This window comes from Fukomys damarensis, unplaced genomic scaffold (genome assembly GCF_012274545.1).
Source record: "Fukomys damarensis isolate Sample0158 unplaced genomic scaffold, DMR_v1.0_HiC HiC_scaffold_2, whole genome shotgun sequence".
NCBI classification, from domain to species: Eukaryota; Metazoa; Chordata; class Mammalia; order Rodentia; family Bathyergidae; genus Fukomys; species Fukomys damarensis.
In genome coordinates, this window is record NW_022900914.1 from 62,307,117 (window position 1) to 62,324,747 (window position 17,631).

Below are 17,631 nucleotides of genomic sequence, written 5' to 3' on the forward strand. Positions count from 1 at the left end.
TTGGAGAAGCTAGCTCCTACCCACTGGTTGCATCACATCAGTAAAATCCCCTAAGCTTTCTTTGCTTTAGTTTCCGCAGATGTGAAACTGTGTAAGCAGTGATACTAACTTCAGAGCATGTTTCTGTGTGTTTCAAGCATCTTTCATCAACAGCAACAGCAGGTCCCAGGGTTGATTTGTCACTCCCATGTGCACAAGCGCACTTGTGTTTTGGCTCAGTCTATACCATATCCCTCGAACCATCAATCGTGCCCACACTGACATTTCTGATGTATTCATTCCTCTAGCCATTACTGAAATGTTGTCCTAACAAAGGCAAGAGTATCACGGCATTGTCTTTTCTTGTATACTCCTGACTCAGGCTTTTGTTTTCACCTTTTTGCTTTTTCCCCAATCTCATGCCATGCCTTGAAATACAGAAAATTTACAACTATCATTCTGGAATCTGCTTCAGAAAAAATTTTTCAGGATAAGGTATTACTTTCGCAGAATATCTTTGTGAGAGGCATCTTCTGTAGGCCAGTGTTTTGCAACATGGGTTTTTACTATTGATTAGTCAACAAATTAATTTGCTCAGTCACAATAACATACTTAAATGAAATAAACTAAAATAGTAGAAAATAGAGTAAAATAGAATAGAATAGAAAATCATAGGATGGACAAATGGACTAGCAGTGTTGCTTTGTGGACATATGTACAGGTGAGTGGGTACCTGTGTACTGGCATTCCCAGAATTTGAGAATCTCTTGTTTAAGAAACATCTCCATTATTGTGAGTTGTGATCACTTTTCTTATTATGAAAAGAAAGCTTCAGCATTATTTTTATCATGTCAGTTTCTAAGTGTCACAGATTAAGTTGGGGAAGACTCACAGACAAAAGCATTAGAAGCAGTTGTGACTGCTAGTCTGTGTTTCTGCAGATGTTGCTGGTAGGGAGGACAGAGGAAGCAAAGATGCTAGATTTCCAAGCTCTACTCTTCTCCATAGTTAGCTTCACACTAAAGATGTGCAGATGAGAACATAAGGATCTATGACACAGCTGAAGGGAAATTGTATTTGTTTTATTCAATATGTGTTTCCTGACATGGAGTCAGTTGACAGCATATTAGATAGGGCGGAAATATCGAAGAATCAATAACAAATTTTTCATTTCTCTCCCTCTCTCTGTTTTTCTCCCTTCTCTCAAGTAATCATCATGATCAAATTAAATATGTTCCATAAGTTCAAGATTATTTAATCTTAGATAACTATAGTAATCATTGTCCCATCCCTGGGCACAATACTCAACACGCGAAACTTAAAGAAGGTGAAATTTAATTTGGATTTTAGTCTTGAGGGATTCAGTCCATAGTTACTTTCTCCAAGGGAAAAATATGATGGAGGAAGGGCATGGTAGAAGAAAACTGCCCACCTCATGGTACCCAGAAAGTGGAGTGAGAAGGGATTCAAGGACAAGAATTCACCCTTCCAGGTTATGACCCAGTGACCCTCTTCCTCAATCCAGGCCCTACCTCCCACAACATATCTGCACCCCCCTTGACCCAATCACCTTACAAACGCCCCACCTTCTGAATAGTAAGTCTGTTGGGGAACATTTTAGATCTAAACTACAGTAATAAGTGATTCATATGATCCATCATTCTGACTAAATTAAGAAGAAAAACTAATTATCTCAGTTGTAGCTGAAAATTCATTTCTGAAATAGTCAGAAATTATGATCAAACTTTCAGCAATCCATAAATGATGAAAAAATACCTATGCTTATAAAGTGTTCATAAATCTCTATAGAAAATATCATATTTATTTTACCTCTCAATTTCTAGAAAAAAACTAAAATGTCCACTATTACAATATCTATCCAAAATTATACTGAATTTCCTAAAACATGTAATAAGGTAAAACAAAATAATAAAAAAAGAAAGGCATGAAGTCTAGAAATGAAGGAGCAAAATATTTTTATTTGCCAATAAAATCTGTACAGAAATTCTTAGGCTCTGAAAGTAAATAACAGAAAGAATAACTTGCTAATATACCAGCATACAATGCACATTCTTGAATGTCTGTATCTATTCTCATGGTATTTGCAACATCTAAGATCTGGAGTGGGCCTACACCCCGCAATAGATTAGTGGATAAAGAAAACATGGTACACATTCAAAACTGAGTACTACTCAGCTATAAAACAGAATAAATTCTTGTCATTTGGAGAGAAATGAATGGAACTGTAGGACACTACAAAAATGAAATGAACCCTCTAAAATACAAGTATCAATTGTCCTGACACATATAGAAACTGTAACAATAAAGCTAATTAGAAATAATAGTGATTAATAGAGATAAGGAATGATGTTAGGTGTAAGGGAGAAGAGTACAACGTAGAAGAAAGGTAGATGTGTGTGATCAATGTATGCTGTGATCATGTGTGGGAAACCCCAGTGAATCCCATGAATATGTATAATTATTGTCAATAAAATATATCAAAAATTTGATGCATAAAGTACCTTAGGTACTATTCCCTGCATTTGAGACAGTTCCTGTGCAGAATTTCTATAGTGACTTCTATTATGCTGTATGAATCTCAACTGATGTCATGATCACAACCCACCAGGAGTAGGCTTGCTGCATCTGAGAAACACTCTCAGCTGACTGTGACCTCAAGAGGAGCAGCTGGGGCAGCCCAGGCTCACACTTCTGCTTTCCTAGGGGGTTTATGTCATGGCTTGTATCACTGTGGGAGGGTAACTATCATACTGCTGACAGTGATAAATTCCAACATCTTCAGGCTCCAAGCTGGCGATGGTGAGAGTGAAATCTGTCCCAGATCCACTGCCACTGAACCTCGATGGAACCCCACTTTCTAAGCTGGATGCCCTATAGATGAGGAGTTTAGGAGCTTTCCCTGGTTTCTGCTGATACCAGTTTAAGTAATCACTAATGCTTTGACTGGCCTTGCAAGTGATGGTGACTCTGTTTCCTTGAGAAGCAGACAGGGAGGATGGAGACTGGGTCACCTGGATGTCACATCTGGCACCTGATATTGGGAACACAAATACAAATATCCACATGATTACTCATGTTACAAGAGCACTTTCCTAAAGACCTAGGCAACACTGACCATACTGGACTGAGCATAATTCCAGTTTTTTCCTTCCTTACCTGGGAACAAGAGCAGCAGGAGCCCCAGGAGCTGAGCAGGGGCCCTCATGTCCATGCTGTGTCCTGACTTGCTCTGACTCCTGCACAGGCTGTGAGCAGCCTATGAAGAAGTCCTCTGGGGAGTGGGCTGTGCTCTGGGCACATGCAAATCAGTAGGGGTTGCATAAGGTGAACTGTTCATTTTCACTCTCTTAACAAGGAAACAAAATCTCAGACACTGTGTCCATCCACTACTCTACTCTCTCAGATTATTTCTGAGCCAACTAAATGCACCCATAATCCCTGATCTTGTCCTGGAGTGGAAGAGGCTCACCTGTCCTTACCATTCACAGCAGGATAAAGCTTGTGGTAAATAAACCATAAAAGGTGACTGACTGCTGTGTAGGTCTCAAGAGTTTTACCAATTTTTGAATTAATTAATATTTTTAAGTGAAGGTGTATGATGAAGGAAGATATCAGAGCATCTTTATCTGGTAGAGCTGGAAAAATCCCAGTTTGTGAAGATTACAATGAGGTAAAATTTCTAATTACCTGGGTGACATTTGTGGCTTTGGAAAGTGTGAAAATATAGCCTGTGAATTTAGTGTCAGTACAGACTTTCAGGTACTATAATAACTGTCCAGAGTTTGGAACATTGGCCTCAAACCCCGGCTGAGAGTAGAAAAACTCTTGAGTACTGCACCTGAGGACCTGGGGGGACCAGACGCTCTGCCCATGGGGCTACTTGGCAGGGCATCCGGGGAAGTAAATTGCTTACCACACATGGGCACTGAAGCAAGCCAAGAGTCTGGAGCCACAGTGAGAGTCTGAGGGACTAAACCACAGGGCTGGTCCTGCTTCTGTGGGTCCAGGTGTTCTCAGTAATCTTTTCATTGATTCTCAGAAGCCAAGATCTTGTTAGCGCCAAAGAGGAGTGTTAGCAGATGTCCCACCCAGACCCTTGTCTTAGAAAGAAACTAAGAACATTTAAGATAAATCATTTTCATAGTTCTATGAGCTGCATGTTAAATAATGCATATAATATTTTATGTTTTATTGATATAACTATGGATAGTGCATCAATATTAGGAATAAATAATATATACATATATATTTATGTGTTAATAGATATATAGTCATACGCTGGTACTTGACTGCATACATAGCATTTGGTATTCCACAAAGTTTGATGTGAAAATTTTGTCCTAGCATTTGTTACTACTCTTTGCAGCTCAAACAATCTGTTTAATGCTCATCAACTTTGGTACTCATCATGTCTTCATAAAGCCAGTTAAAGGTGAATACAAAGTGTAATTTGAATTAACAGTATAATGTATGCTTTAAAGCTTTGATAAATTGAACCTGAAGCTTTAAAACTCAGACTTGTTGCACCACACTGGGATCCCTTTTCTAAACTCAGGACCCACCTCTGTCCTCATAGAGCCAAGTTGTAGCCTGTCCCAAGTAGATGGATGGCACTTACTGGCCCAGGGGAATCTGTGAACAAATAGCAGTAAATGATAGGGAGATGGACAGATGCTCTGTGGATGAAGAGGAGACAAACTTTATGTCTAAAACTTGCTCAGTGTCAGCAACTTCTCTCCTACTGTCTCCCCTCAAACAGGGCAGCATCTTCTGCTTGGTAGTTGGATGGTCAAAGCACAAAGCACTCCACAGCCTGCTGGCAGCCTCTCTTCTGACCAAGAGTGACATTGGAGTCTCTCTGTCCAGATTTCCTGGTTCACATGGCTATTGGGAGTCTGTTCATGGTGAGTCAACTTTGCCACATGTACACATTTCTGAAAATTTGTCGTGTTTCTTTCTAGTCTCCAAAACACCACAACTTACTACCAGTGACCCCTCTACAAGTATTCATAGAACAAAATCAAAACTCTGGGTTAATGATGATGTGTGTTAGAAACAACTCTGGAGGCATAAACTGCCACCTACTGAGCCTGAAGAAACTGATGACTGATTTCATAGCAGAGATTTTAAAATCATCTACTGTATGATCCAATAGATGCTACAGAACAGATACACTAGAGGTGCTGAGGGGTAAAGAGTGTGGAGGAAGAACAGATAATAAGATTTGATTTCACAACTGTCTTCCAGCCTAGCCTGAGACCTTTAGCAGCTGCCACAGGTTGAAGCAGCAACCGGGGGGAGATTATCACCCCATGGTGACAGCAAGAGAAGCACATGTCTCAATGGCAATTCCATTACTGATAGTCAGAATGACATTAGTCTGTTATCCATGAAAGCATCATGTCCAAGAAGGAGCATGAGTGAGCAGGACCCTAGGAACTGTGCCTGAGTTCTGGTGCCAGCCTGTGATGCTGTTGACACTTGGATGAATCCTAGATTGGATGGTGACCCTGTCTCCTGAGCATAAGGAACAAGGCTAGAGATGGAGGACAGCACAAGGTTCCTACTGGCATCTAAGTTGGAAACTGTGTGAATATAAATGACAAGAAATTCTCATTCAAGTGTACATGGTTTTAAGCTGCAAGGAAAATGGGGGCAACAACCAAGTTTCCAAGGAAACAATGGTAGTAAATGCAAACATAGTGAGAATGAGTCCTTCTTTCTCTGCAGCCATGATAGTAGGAGAAAGAGGAGAAAAGCTTTGTCCTCAAGCCCATGAAGGATCTGCTGAAGCATTCTGGTAAGGGAGAGTCAAGCTGATGTAAGTGTCTCCTTGGACTCCCAAGTGAACCAAACTTTACTGTGCTCCCTGTCTTAAACAAGAAACGTTTCTTTTCTTCTAGTTCTGGAGACTAGGAATTCCTGTACCAAGCTCTAGAAGTGATTGTTCTCTGACTCTGGCTCTCCTCTAGGCTTGGAGGTCACCTTTTTTCTGTGTCTTCTCCTGACCCTGTGTCTTATATTTCTGAGCACTGCTCTGTAAATCATTCAAAATATTCCCTCCCTCCAGTAAGAGAACTCTCTTCTATATTCTGTGAACAGGGTCAGTAAGTGGGAATATACATGCATTTCCCTAATTTGTGGAAGCTAATAAAAGCCACAAATATTGAAGAGATGTTGTTATTATATAAGAAGAAGGAAATAAGTAGGTGGAGAAAAGAGGGAGGTTAATGGGATGAAATATGTGATCAAGATGTGTTTTATGCACAGATGAAATTATGCCACTAAAACAACATGAACCCCATTAAATTGCTTAAAGAAATACAAAATTTCAGTAAGATAAAGAGAACAATTTGAAAATATCTATTGCACAACATGGTGACTATCATTAATAATAATGTGTTGTATTTCAAAAATTACTAACAGTTGACTTTAATTGTTCTCATCACAAAAAATAAGTACATGAGGTAATCTATGTACTACTTAATTAGAGTCATTCAACAATGCACACATTTTTCAAAATAAGATGCTTGCACAATAAATATTTAAAATGTTTGTTAATTAAGAAACATAAAATAAGATATTTGTATAGTGGGCTGGTGTGTGTAAGAAAAGGAAGGAAGTATCTTGGCATGGTGTAGATTACATATAGGCACACGTGCACAAACATATGAATGAGTAAAAGAGCTGCATGTAAACACACAATAAATCTACTGGAATTTAAGATGGATGGGCTGTATCAATATTGATTTCCTCTTGTGATAATGTGCTATGACATGCAAGATGTGATCTGTAGGAGAAATTATTTGATGGGTATATGAGATCTTTCTTTGTCACCTTTAAAATTGCATTTGAATCTACAAATATTTCAAAAAGTTTAAAAAAGAAAAAACTGCACAGCTGTATATTAGTGGCAGCAGAAAACAATGGCAGAAATGAGAATTATGTGATCTAAATTTCCAGAATAGGAAACCTGTCTTATTTGAGCTGAAGTCCACCTGGCATTTTGTTCTCCTCTCATATTTATCAAATTTGAAACTCTAAAACATTTTTCACTTGGCATGGAATAAGAAAGCCAACTGGGAAAAGAAATCTCCTAGTGCAGTCTGTTTTTACAGAGGACATTTCCTGAGATCTGATGCAGAAGACAGAATGGATATGCTGGGGTAAAAAGATAGAAGTCTACATGTACAATGAGTATTCATCAAAGCTGTGCATATAGTCATTCATATATATGAATATCTCTCTCATATGTGTGTGTGTGTGTGTGCGTGTGTGTGCTTCAACATGTCATTGCAGCTTATATCTTCTCTGACACCACCACGTGGTCTCTGCTGGGTGACTTTATTGGGGCAGAATGAGTTTCAGAAATTTCCTATGGCTACCTTGGGTTGAATAGGAAAATAGTGACATAATCTCAGTTTTCTGGAGAGGAATTTTAGACAGATGCGTCTAAGGATGAACAATTCAGAATGTGACCTCTACTATCTTTATGAAAAGAGACATGCATAGAAAACAGAAGAACTTAGGATCATAAAAAATACCTGGTTCAAAATATTATGATAGTAAAAATATATCAAGGTTGATATATCCAGCTTGATGGTGTACATCCGTACCCCAGACTTATGGGAGGCTGAAGCAGAAAGATTACAAATTCAAGGCTAGCATGGGCAACATAGAAACTTAGGGATTGTTTCAAAGTGAAAATTAAAATAGGCTTTTCAGAATCAAAAAACATAAATGGAATTAATTAACTAATTAATTCTTTAATAAAGATTGAGAAGCCTCAGGTGGGTGTGGTGGCAAGTAGCTATAATACCAGTATTCTGAAAGGTTGAGGCAGGAAGTTCAAAAGTTTGAGCCCAGCCTCAGCAACTAAGTGTTTACTGACATTTAATCTTAAAGTAAACAATGGAAAAAAGGACTAGGTGTTTTGCTCAGAGTAAAGACCTGGCACCAGAAAAAAGAACCCTAGTAGCAATACAAAACAGTATTTTGATAAACCTAAAGATATACTCAACAAATCTTGCACAAATTTGGATGGCATTTGTGGAGATTATATTTAATTCACAAGTTTTTAAAATTCATACAAGACTGGGGTTGGCTTTTATTCAATTCTATCATCATTAGCGGGATAGCTACTCCCATTCTCCATTGGCCTGTGGCATGCTAATTCTCTTTCAGCTGCCAGGTCAATAAACAGATGGTGTTTGAGGTTTAACTGAGTCACTCTGGTCCACAGCTCTCAAGAGCAATCTATTTCCCTCTTTCTGTTACAGACTTGAGATTCTGCTGTGCTGTTCCCAAGACAAGAAACACATGAAGGCAGCTGGGCTTCCTTGGTCAAGAAGGTTTGTGTTCAAGAATGTATCACTGTGGGAGGATATTTTAGACTTTGCATGCAGTAATAAACTCCAGCATCCTCAGCTTCCACCCTGCTGATTTTGAGTGTGAAATCTGTCCTTGATCCACTGCCACTGAATCTTTCTTGGGACTCCAGCAGCCCGGTTGGAAACCTCATAGATCAGAAGCTGTGGGGATTGGCCTGCCTTCTGCAGGTACCAATGCAAATAGGTACCATAGCTACCTTCAACACTCTGACTGGTCCTGCAGGAGATGGATGCTGGCTCTCCAGGGGTGATGGACAGGGAGAGTGGACTCTGGGTCATCAAAATATCCTCACAAGATACTGAAATAATGAGAGAAAATTTTATTTATATTCACAATAATCCTTTTTTGTGGTGTTTTTACATTATGTAATTTTTGTGATTTTGATGTACACCCTAGAAATATTTAATTTTTAAAAAGAATTAAAAATTTCAAGACACTTAGTTCATCTCCTACCATTCCTCTCTGTATCAGAGTCTTCATCAGTGTTAAAGTCTTAGCTTCTATTCTTTTTATTTTTTTTTCCTCACTTTCACAGATGGAAACAGCATATGCACTGTCCTGTAGGGTAAGCAGCTCATCTCACTAATGCACAGAACACACGTGGGCAGCAGTCAGGCCCCAGACCTCACCTCTCGCCCCATCTCTTCCCTCATCTCCCCTGTCCTTACCAGGGATGCAGAACATCAGCAGCCCCAGGAGCTGAGCAGAGATCCTCATTTTGAGCTGAACTGAGGAATCTTGGTGAATAAAGGCAAGAGTACCGTTGAGTTTTTATCTCAGTCTTGCAGAGCAGGTCCTCCCTGGGGGACACTATGCAAATCCCCAAGTGGTGCAGCTGTGTGAGAAACAAAAAAACGGTGTAAAAGTGGAAAGGGACAATAGAAGGGCCTCTCCTGTGAGCAAAGGGAGCATGTGCGTGGATTAAAACAAGCAACTTTTCAACAAAGCCACTTTTCACTGATACCTACACCCTCAGGTTAAGGAAAAGCATACTCCCAAACAAATTTTGAAATTTAACACCTCAATTTCTTATTCTCAGAGATAGTCACTTACAATTTTCAAACTCCCTTACATATAATCTAGGATTTAACAAAGAAATAAATACACCCTAGATAGTGGATCCAAGATTTTTGTTAATGAGAATTTTAAAGAAAGAATGAAAGAAAATTTGAATACTAACAGTGAAATTATTAAGAGCTCATGCACTTTTGTGTTTATATTATTTGTCTATTTGAAGTAACTTTAAATAGTTTTAGCATTATAAATTATTCCCAAACTAGCAATGTTTGTTTTAATATACCTTTCCTCAGCATTTCTTTGATGTTATCTTATATAACCATAATATAATAATCAAAATCCAAAAATTAGAATTGATGCAATGTTTAGATGGCACTGCTTTCTCAATACTGCATTTTTAAGTTTTGGGATCATTTCCAAGATCCTATATTAGAATTGCCATCTCCCCTTTATCGCCTCCAATCTGTGACAGTTCTGTTTGTGTGTCTTTCATGACCTTTATACTTTAAAACTATAGTGAAGAAATCCTTTTAGTTTTTTTAAAGTACCTTCTGCTATATTTTACTGATTACATTCAAATTGCATATTTTGGATAAGAACATTACAAAAGGAATAGTCCTCGATGTGCTATATCTGGAATCAGACATAGTCAATGTACTAATTTAATGAAAATGAAAAATGACAAATGATTCTCTAGTAGCCATTTATCACTTCAAGGTAGACATTTCAAAAAAGAAAAACAGGAATAAGATTATTAAAGCATAGAAATATATATCAATGGAAAGTTGTTATTAAAAATTTGGATAAATGAATGCAATTTTTCTAGCAGTTAGAAAGCAACAGAAATTGAATAAATGAGTAAAAGCATGGAAACATTTCAAACTGGGGAATTTGAAATCTTTTGGTGGCATATTAGAATTCACGCAGTTGAGACATAACTTCCAACTATAAAATTCTGGGTCCATATTTAAAGATATGTGCCTCACCTTATCTTCAACAAAAGGACCAAAAACTTTCCCTGGAAGAAAGATAGCCTCTTTAATAAATGGTTCTGGATTCTAATAAGATTACTGACATTTAGAAATTTGAAGAAAGGAGCTAAAGGTGTAGGGAAGGTGTGATGTGTAGGGAAAGAACAAAAAGGGAAAAGAAAAAAATGTGAGAGAATGAAAAGAGGAAAATAAAGTGTTTGTAGATGGGGAGGGGAGGAGGGGGTGAAGGGAGGGCAGAGGTAAGGGGAAAAAATGAGAATCAAGACTTGCCATGTAAAGGTACATGATCCCAACAATGAATGTAACTGTACTGTATCCCTAAAATGTACCAATAAACTCAATAAAATTTAAATTAAAAAAAAATGGTTCTGAAAAAACTGGCTTTCTATATTCTAAAGACTAAATCTAGACTCATGTCGCTCACAATATACTAAACTAAAATAAAAATGGATCATAGATCTAAATATTTGTGTGTAGGCTTTTTTTTTCTTGGTACTGAGGTTCAAACTAAATATTAAAACAGAAACACTAAATCTTCTGGAAGATAGATAGGTAGAATTCTTGAAGACATAGGTATAGGCAAAACTTTATGAATAAAACCTTGATCCCATAGGAAATTTTACAAATTATCAACATCTGGGATCTCATATTATTAAAAAGCTTTCAAACAGCAAAAGAAATCAACAATATAGTAAAAATGCAACCCACACAGTGGAAAAAAATTTTGATAGCTGTTCCTCAGACAAAGGACTAATATCTAGACTATATTAAGAACTAAAAAAAAAAACCCCAAATTTAAAGACCCAATCCAAAAATGGACACCTGAAATGAATATACACTTCTCAGATGAAATAGAAATTTCAAATAAATGTATGAAAAAAAATGTTCACCATCATTGGTCAATCGAGAGATGTAAATTAAAACAACACTGAGATTCCATCTAACTCCAGAAAGAATGGCTATTATCAAGAAATCAATCAATAACAAATGTTGGTGGGGCTGTAGGGAAAAATGGAAGCATTCCCCACTTTGGTGAGAGTGCAGACTGGTGCAATCACTGTAGAAATCAGTGTGGAGACTCCTCAAAAAACTGTAGTTAGAGGTTCCATTGGGCCAAGTTATTTCTTTTCATGGTATTTTCCACAACGAATTAAAAGAATAATACCACAGTGATACATGCACACTTATATTTATAACACCACAGTTTTTAATAGCTAAATTTTGGAAACAGCCCAAATTGCCATGAATAGATAAAGAAGATGTGGGATTTTTTTATACAATGGAGTACTGCTCAGCCGTAAAGAAAGATAAACTTGAGACATTTGTAGGTCAATGGATGTACCCTGAAACCATACTCTTAAGTTAAATAAAACACATGTGTTTTGTAAATAATGCATTATATGAATTTAATTAATAATAGATTAATAAACAAACAATGCATTGTGTATAAATAATAAATCATTTCATGGTAAATGAGAAACCAAAAGTGTAAATAAGGACAAAAATGTATAATACATAATGTGAAATAGGAAGAAAATATTCAAATGGGAGGAGTACTGTGGGGGGATTGAAGGGAAAAGAAAAAGGAGAAAAGAAAGAAAAAATGGAAACAAGTTTTTGTAAATAAACAGGAAAAGAGAGGTTAAAGGGAGGGAGGAGATAAAAGAAGAATCAAGATATATCATGTGCAGTTACATGAGGTGAATGTGATCATTATCTGTATCTCAAATGTACTGATAGAATTAATTAAATAAAAAAGACCTGTGGCTGTAATCAGGATGTATGATCAATATAGACATTTTAAAGTGAAAATTTAATTTAAAATGTATTACAGTGAAAGAATCATTTCAATTAATCCCCTCAAAATATTCTCTTTCACATTAAACACATTTATAACCTCATATCTGCCCTTTTCTGAAGCTGTTCTGAAAGTCTTCCTTCATATAATTAATTGTACTATCGTGGCTGTTTTGATGTTCTGAATTGATTCAAATCGATTTGCCCTTCTCGATCATTTTCACTTTGAGGAAAAGCCAGAAATCACACAGTGCTAGACCGGGTGAGTGAAGTGCATGAAGACCCACCACGTAGTTATGAGTCTGCCTCTCTGCAGGCTGGCATTCAGGGGCAGCACTCACCACATTGTTTTTTAATCACAGTTCATAAAGTTACTCATGAAAGTGGGCTCCCTGAGCTGCTTCTGAAGGTAGCAAGAACAACTGGATAAGTGTGTTGGAAGTGAAAAGCAGAATTTTTTTGAGGAAAACTAATGATAATGTATCTTTACTGAACTATTTTTCAAATGTCAGTATTTACCATGGACTTTTTTTCCCTCTCATTGAGTTTATTGGTACTTTTATCAAAGCACATATATGGCACTTATCTAGAAAGGTACATTGTAGGAGATTGCACTTTAGACCATTCAGACCAAAGGGATTGTGCCTTTTGACTATTGTGTAAATCATGCAGTTGGAGTATATAAAGAGGAGATATCAGAGAAGATCTAGTGAGACTTTACTGGATATAGTCAGTCTGATTTGGAAATTTAGGTGAAAATGACAGCATAAAGTCTTTTTTATTATTGATTTTACTGGTACTTTTTAAGTACAAATGACAAGTTCCACTAATGTCATATTTTGACTTTTAGTAGTGAATATAAATTTGAGTTTGTTAAAAACCATTTAGAATTATGCTTCTGGTTTATGAATATATATCATCTAGGCTAATTTCTGTGTAGAGTTATCTGTGGCTTATTTGTATGACACTCTTGCACATTCTGCAGACACTAGACTGCAATCAACTGAGAGACCCAAAGTTACACTGCTTTGGATGGGATTATACACACAAAGACTCGCTCCCCACTGCTGCCCACTGAGGATACTTCTATTGTATGTGACAGTTTGTCCTCGAGGGGGAATTCAGATCCAACCCCACTGAGGCAGCCTATTCTGTGAGGCTCTGTGTCATCTGGGATGAGTTCCTGGCTCTCAGTCTTTTGTGACAAAAGCCAGTTTTATTTTCCAAATAATCACAAATTATTGCAAACTAGAGAATAAACCCATGGACAAATATGCTGATAAATGACTCAAGGGAGGCTCTGTGCATATGAATATCTCCTGAGTAGATTTCTTTGTAAAATTACTGAGAAAAATCTACATTGTTTACACAAAGAAATTCCAGGAATTTCAAAATGTGTTCTACATCTGGCTTATCTGAACCTATTTCTAAACATTGATTCATTCTTTGTGTTTCTTTTTTCTAGGAAGAAATAGGAAAAAATCCTATAAAACTTTTCACTGAGCTATAATATTAAGAGAAGGACTTTGCCCTTGGAATGTTAATCTCTCTGCTGAGCCCAGTTCTCCACCATCTAGCCGCATAATGTGAGGCAGTAATTCCTTTCTCCAACTGAGCACTCTGTGACTTGTAAGCTCTTTATTTCCTTTAAGTTTACCTCTCAGTTTTTATCTTGGGGAAAGGGGTTCCTTCCCTGAAAATAAGTTATCTATAACCTACAGCTTGCATGAAATTTAAGAATATTCTTCCAGTGTTGGCTTCCTAGTATGACTCCCCGAGAGAGTTAATTGAGGCCCCAATCCCTTTTCAGAAGTATGATATACACACATCCCAATATGTGGTTTACCTTTTCACTTTCTTTCAAGTGCCAATGAAGGCAAAAAAATATTTTTTTTCTCATTGAGTTTATTAGTACTTTTTAGGCATACAGAACAGTTACATTTATCATTGGGATTTTGTACCTTTACATGATAGGTCTTGGTTCTCATTTTTCCCCTTGTCCCTGCCCACCCTTCACCCTCTCCTCCCTTCCTATTTACAAAAACTTTATTTCCATTTTTTAAATTTTCTCATTTTTTTCTTTTCCCTTATTTCCTTTCCCTGACCATTCCCACTTCCCCTACACCTTTAGCCCTTTACTTCCTATTTTACATTGCGAATTATAACATTAAGATCTTATTTACAATTATAGTTTTTCACACCAAAGAAATTATTCAGTATTTACACATGTGTGACTTACTTATTTCACTTAAGAGTATGACCTCAATATGACCTCATTTTCCTATGAATGACTCTAATTTCTCATTCTTTAAGGCTGAGTAGTATTCCATTTTATAGAAAAACCACATCTTCTTTATCCAGTCTGCAACTGACAGGCAATTGGGCTGTTTCCAAGTTTTAGCTATTACAAACTGTGTCGCTATAAAGATGGGTGTGCATATATCATTGTAGAAGGATTCTTTTAATTCTTTTGCAAAGATACCAGCAGAGGGATGGCTGGTTCAAATGGAACCTCTAATCCAATCCCAGTTCTTTGAGGTATCTCCACACTGATTTGCACCAGTCTGCACGCCCATCAACAATGGAGAAGGGTTTCTTTCGCCCCACAAACCTACCAACATTTGTTATTGGTTGATTTCTTAATAGCAGCCACTCTTTGTGTGGTGAGGTGGAATCTCAGTGTTGTTTTCATCTGCATCTCTCAAATGACCAGTGATGTGGAACATTTTTTCATATGATGCTTTTACTTCTTTGTCTGATAAAGGTCTGTTTATTTCAGATGCCCATTTTTGAATCAGGTCTTTATATTTTGGGGGAACTGATTTTTTTGAGTTCTTTAGGTATTCTAGATAATAGTCCTAGGAGCAGCTGGTAAAATTTTTTTCCCACATTTTAGGTTGTCTCTTAGTTCTATTGATAGTTTTATTTGCAGTGTATAAGCTTTTTAATAAGGTGAGATCCCAGTTGTTGATTCTTTCTGCTAGTTCCCATGCTATTGAGGATTTGTTCATAAAGTCTTGTCCTATGCCAATGTCTTCAAGAGTTCTGCCTGACTTATCTTCCAGAAAATTTAGTGACTCTTTTCTAATATTTAGATCTTTAATCCACTTGGATTTTAGTTTAGTGCATGGTGAGAGATAAGGGTCTAGTTTTAATCTTTGGCAGGTTGAAATTCAGTTTTTCCAACATCATTTATTAAAGAGGCTATCTTTCCTCCACTGAAGATGGTCAGCCCCTTTGTCAAAGATGAGGTAGCTGAGTACATCTGAAGTTGTTTCTGTATCTTCCAATCTATTCTACTGAACCTCAGGTCTGTTTTGTTGCCAATACCATGCTGTTTTTATCACAGTGGGTTTCTAGTATAGTTTCAAATTGGGAATTGTTATACCTGCTGCCATGTCTCTGTTGGCTAGTATGGCTTTTGCTATTCTAGGTCTCTTCTGGTTCCAAATGAATTTTTGGATTATCTTTTCTAGTTCTGTGAAATATTCTGGTTGGAATTTCAATTGGCATTGCATTGAATCTGTAGAGCAGTTTTGGTAGTATGGCCATTTTCACTATGTTGAATTTTCCTACCCAGGAGAAGGGGATAGCTTTCCATTTTCTCTTTGATTTCTTTTTTCAGAGTGCTGTAGTTTTCAGTGTAGAGATCTTTTGCTTCTTTTATTAGATTGATTCCTAGATATTCATTTTTTGGGATGCTATTGTGAAAGGAATTGTTTTCTAATTTCTCTCTCAGTGAGTCTGTTATTTATGTACAAGAAGACTATTGATTTTTCAGTGCTGACCTTGTATCCATCTACTCTGCTGAAAGTGTCAATTAAGTCTAGAAGTCTTTTGGTGGATTTTTTTGGGTCTTCAATGTAGAGTATCATATCATCAGCAAATAATGACAGTTTAACTTCTTCCTTTCCTATCTTTATTTTATTTTATTTATTTATTTATTTGTTTGCTTATTTATTTATTTTTGGTACCAGGGATTGAACTCGGGTCCTTGCACTTGCAAGGCAGGCCACCGAACAGCTGAGCTAAATCCCCGGCCCCCTTTCCTATCTTTATTGCTTTAATTTCTTTCTCTTGTCTAATTGCTGTGGCTAATGTTTCCAGAATTATTTTGAACAGGAGTGGTGATAATGGGCATCCTTGTCTTGTTCCTGATTTTAACGTGAAGGTTTTCAATTTTGGGCCATTTTATATGATGTTTGCTGTTAGTTTTTCATAGACAGCCTTTATTAAGTTGAAATATAGACCATCTATTCCAATTTTTGCAGGGTTTTTATCATGACTTGGTGTTGAATTTTGTCAAATGATTTTTCTGCATCTGTTGAGAAGATCGTATGGTTTTTGTCCTTGATTCTGTTAATATAGTGTATTACATTTATTGATTTACATATGTTGAACCATCCTTGCGTCCCTGGAAGAAATCTGACTTGGCCAGGGTGTATGATCTTCTTGATGAACCTCTATATTCTATTTGCCAGTATCCTATTAAAGATTTTTACATCTATGTTCAGTAAGGAGACTGGCCTGTAGTTCTCTTTTTTTAGTTGGGTCTCTCCCCAGGGTTTGGGAATCAAAGTAACACTTGCTTCCAGGAATGATTTTGGAAGTATTGCTTCCCTTTGTATTTCATTGAAAAGTTTAAACATTAGTTGCAGAAGTTCTCTAAATGTCTTGTAAAATTCAGTGGTGAATCCATCAGGACCTGGGCTTCTCTTCATTGGTAAACTTTTCATTACATTTTTAATTTCACTGATTGTAATTGGGGATGTTTAGATTTTTTAAAATCTTCATTCAACTTTAGTAATTCATACATATCTAGAGATCTGTCCATTTCTTCTCTGTTTTCCATTTTATTAGAGTACAGCTTCTCAAAGTAGGTATTGATGATCCTCTGGATTTCTGCTGAATCTGTTGTGACTTCACCTTTTTTGTTCCTAATTGCATGCATCTGAGCCTTTCCCCCACCCTTTTTTTTGACAAGGTTAGCTAAGGGTTTATTACTTTTATTTATTCTTTCAAAAAACCAACTCTTCAATTCATTTATTTTTTGTATCATTTTCTTAGTTTCCATTGCATTCTTTTCTGCTCTAATCTTTATAATTTCCTCTCTTGTATGAGCTTTGGGTTTTTCTTGCTCTTCTTTTTCTAGGAGTCTGAGATTCATCATTAGGTTGTTTATTTGAGCTCACTCTGTTTTCCTAGTGTGGGCATTCACTGCTATGAATTTTCCACATAGAACTTTTTTCATTATGTCCCATAGATTCCTGTATATTGTATTGACATTATAATTTTTTTGTAAAAACTGTCTAATTTCTTCTTTAATTCCCTCTGTGACCCATTGATTGTTTGGGAGGGTATTGTTCAATTTCCATGTGTTTGTGAAGTTCCTACTATTTCTTATGCTATTGATCTCCAGCTTAACTGCACTATG

At 36.8% G+C, this 17,631-nt stretch overlaps 1 pseudogene and 1 gene segment (V, D, J or C); both read right to left on the minus strand.

Moving 5' to 3' along the window:
- Window positions 1-2,708: 2,708 nt before the first annotated feature.
- LOC104872568 lies at window positions 2,709-3,231 on the minus strand. The segment is given in 2 exon segments: window positions 2,709-3,031; window positions 3,157-3,231. Coding segments are annotated over 2 exon segments (378 nt in total).
- A 5,128-nt stretch (window positions 3,232-8,359) lies between these two features.
- LOC104872569 lies at window positions 8,360-9,141 on the minus strand (annotated as a pseudogene).
- Window positions 9,142-17,631: the final 8,490 nt, after the last annotated feature.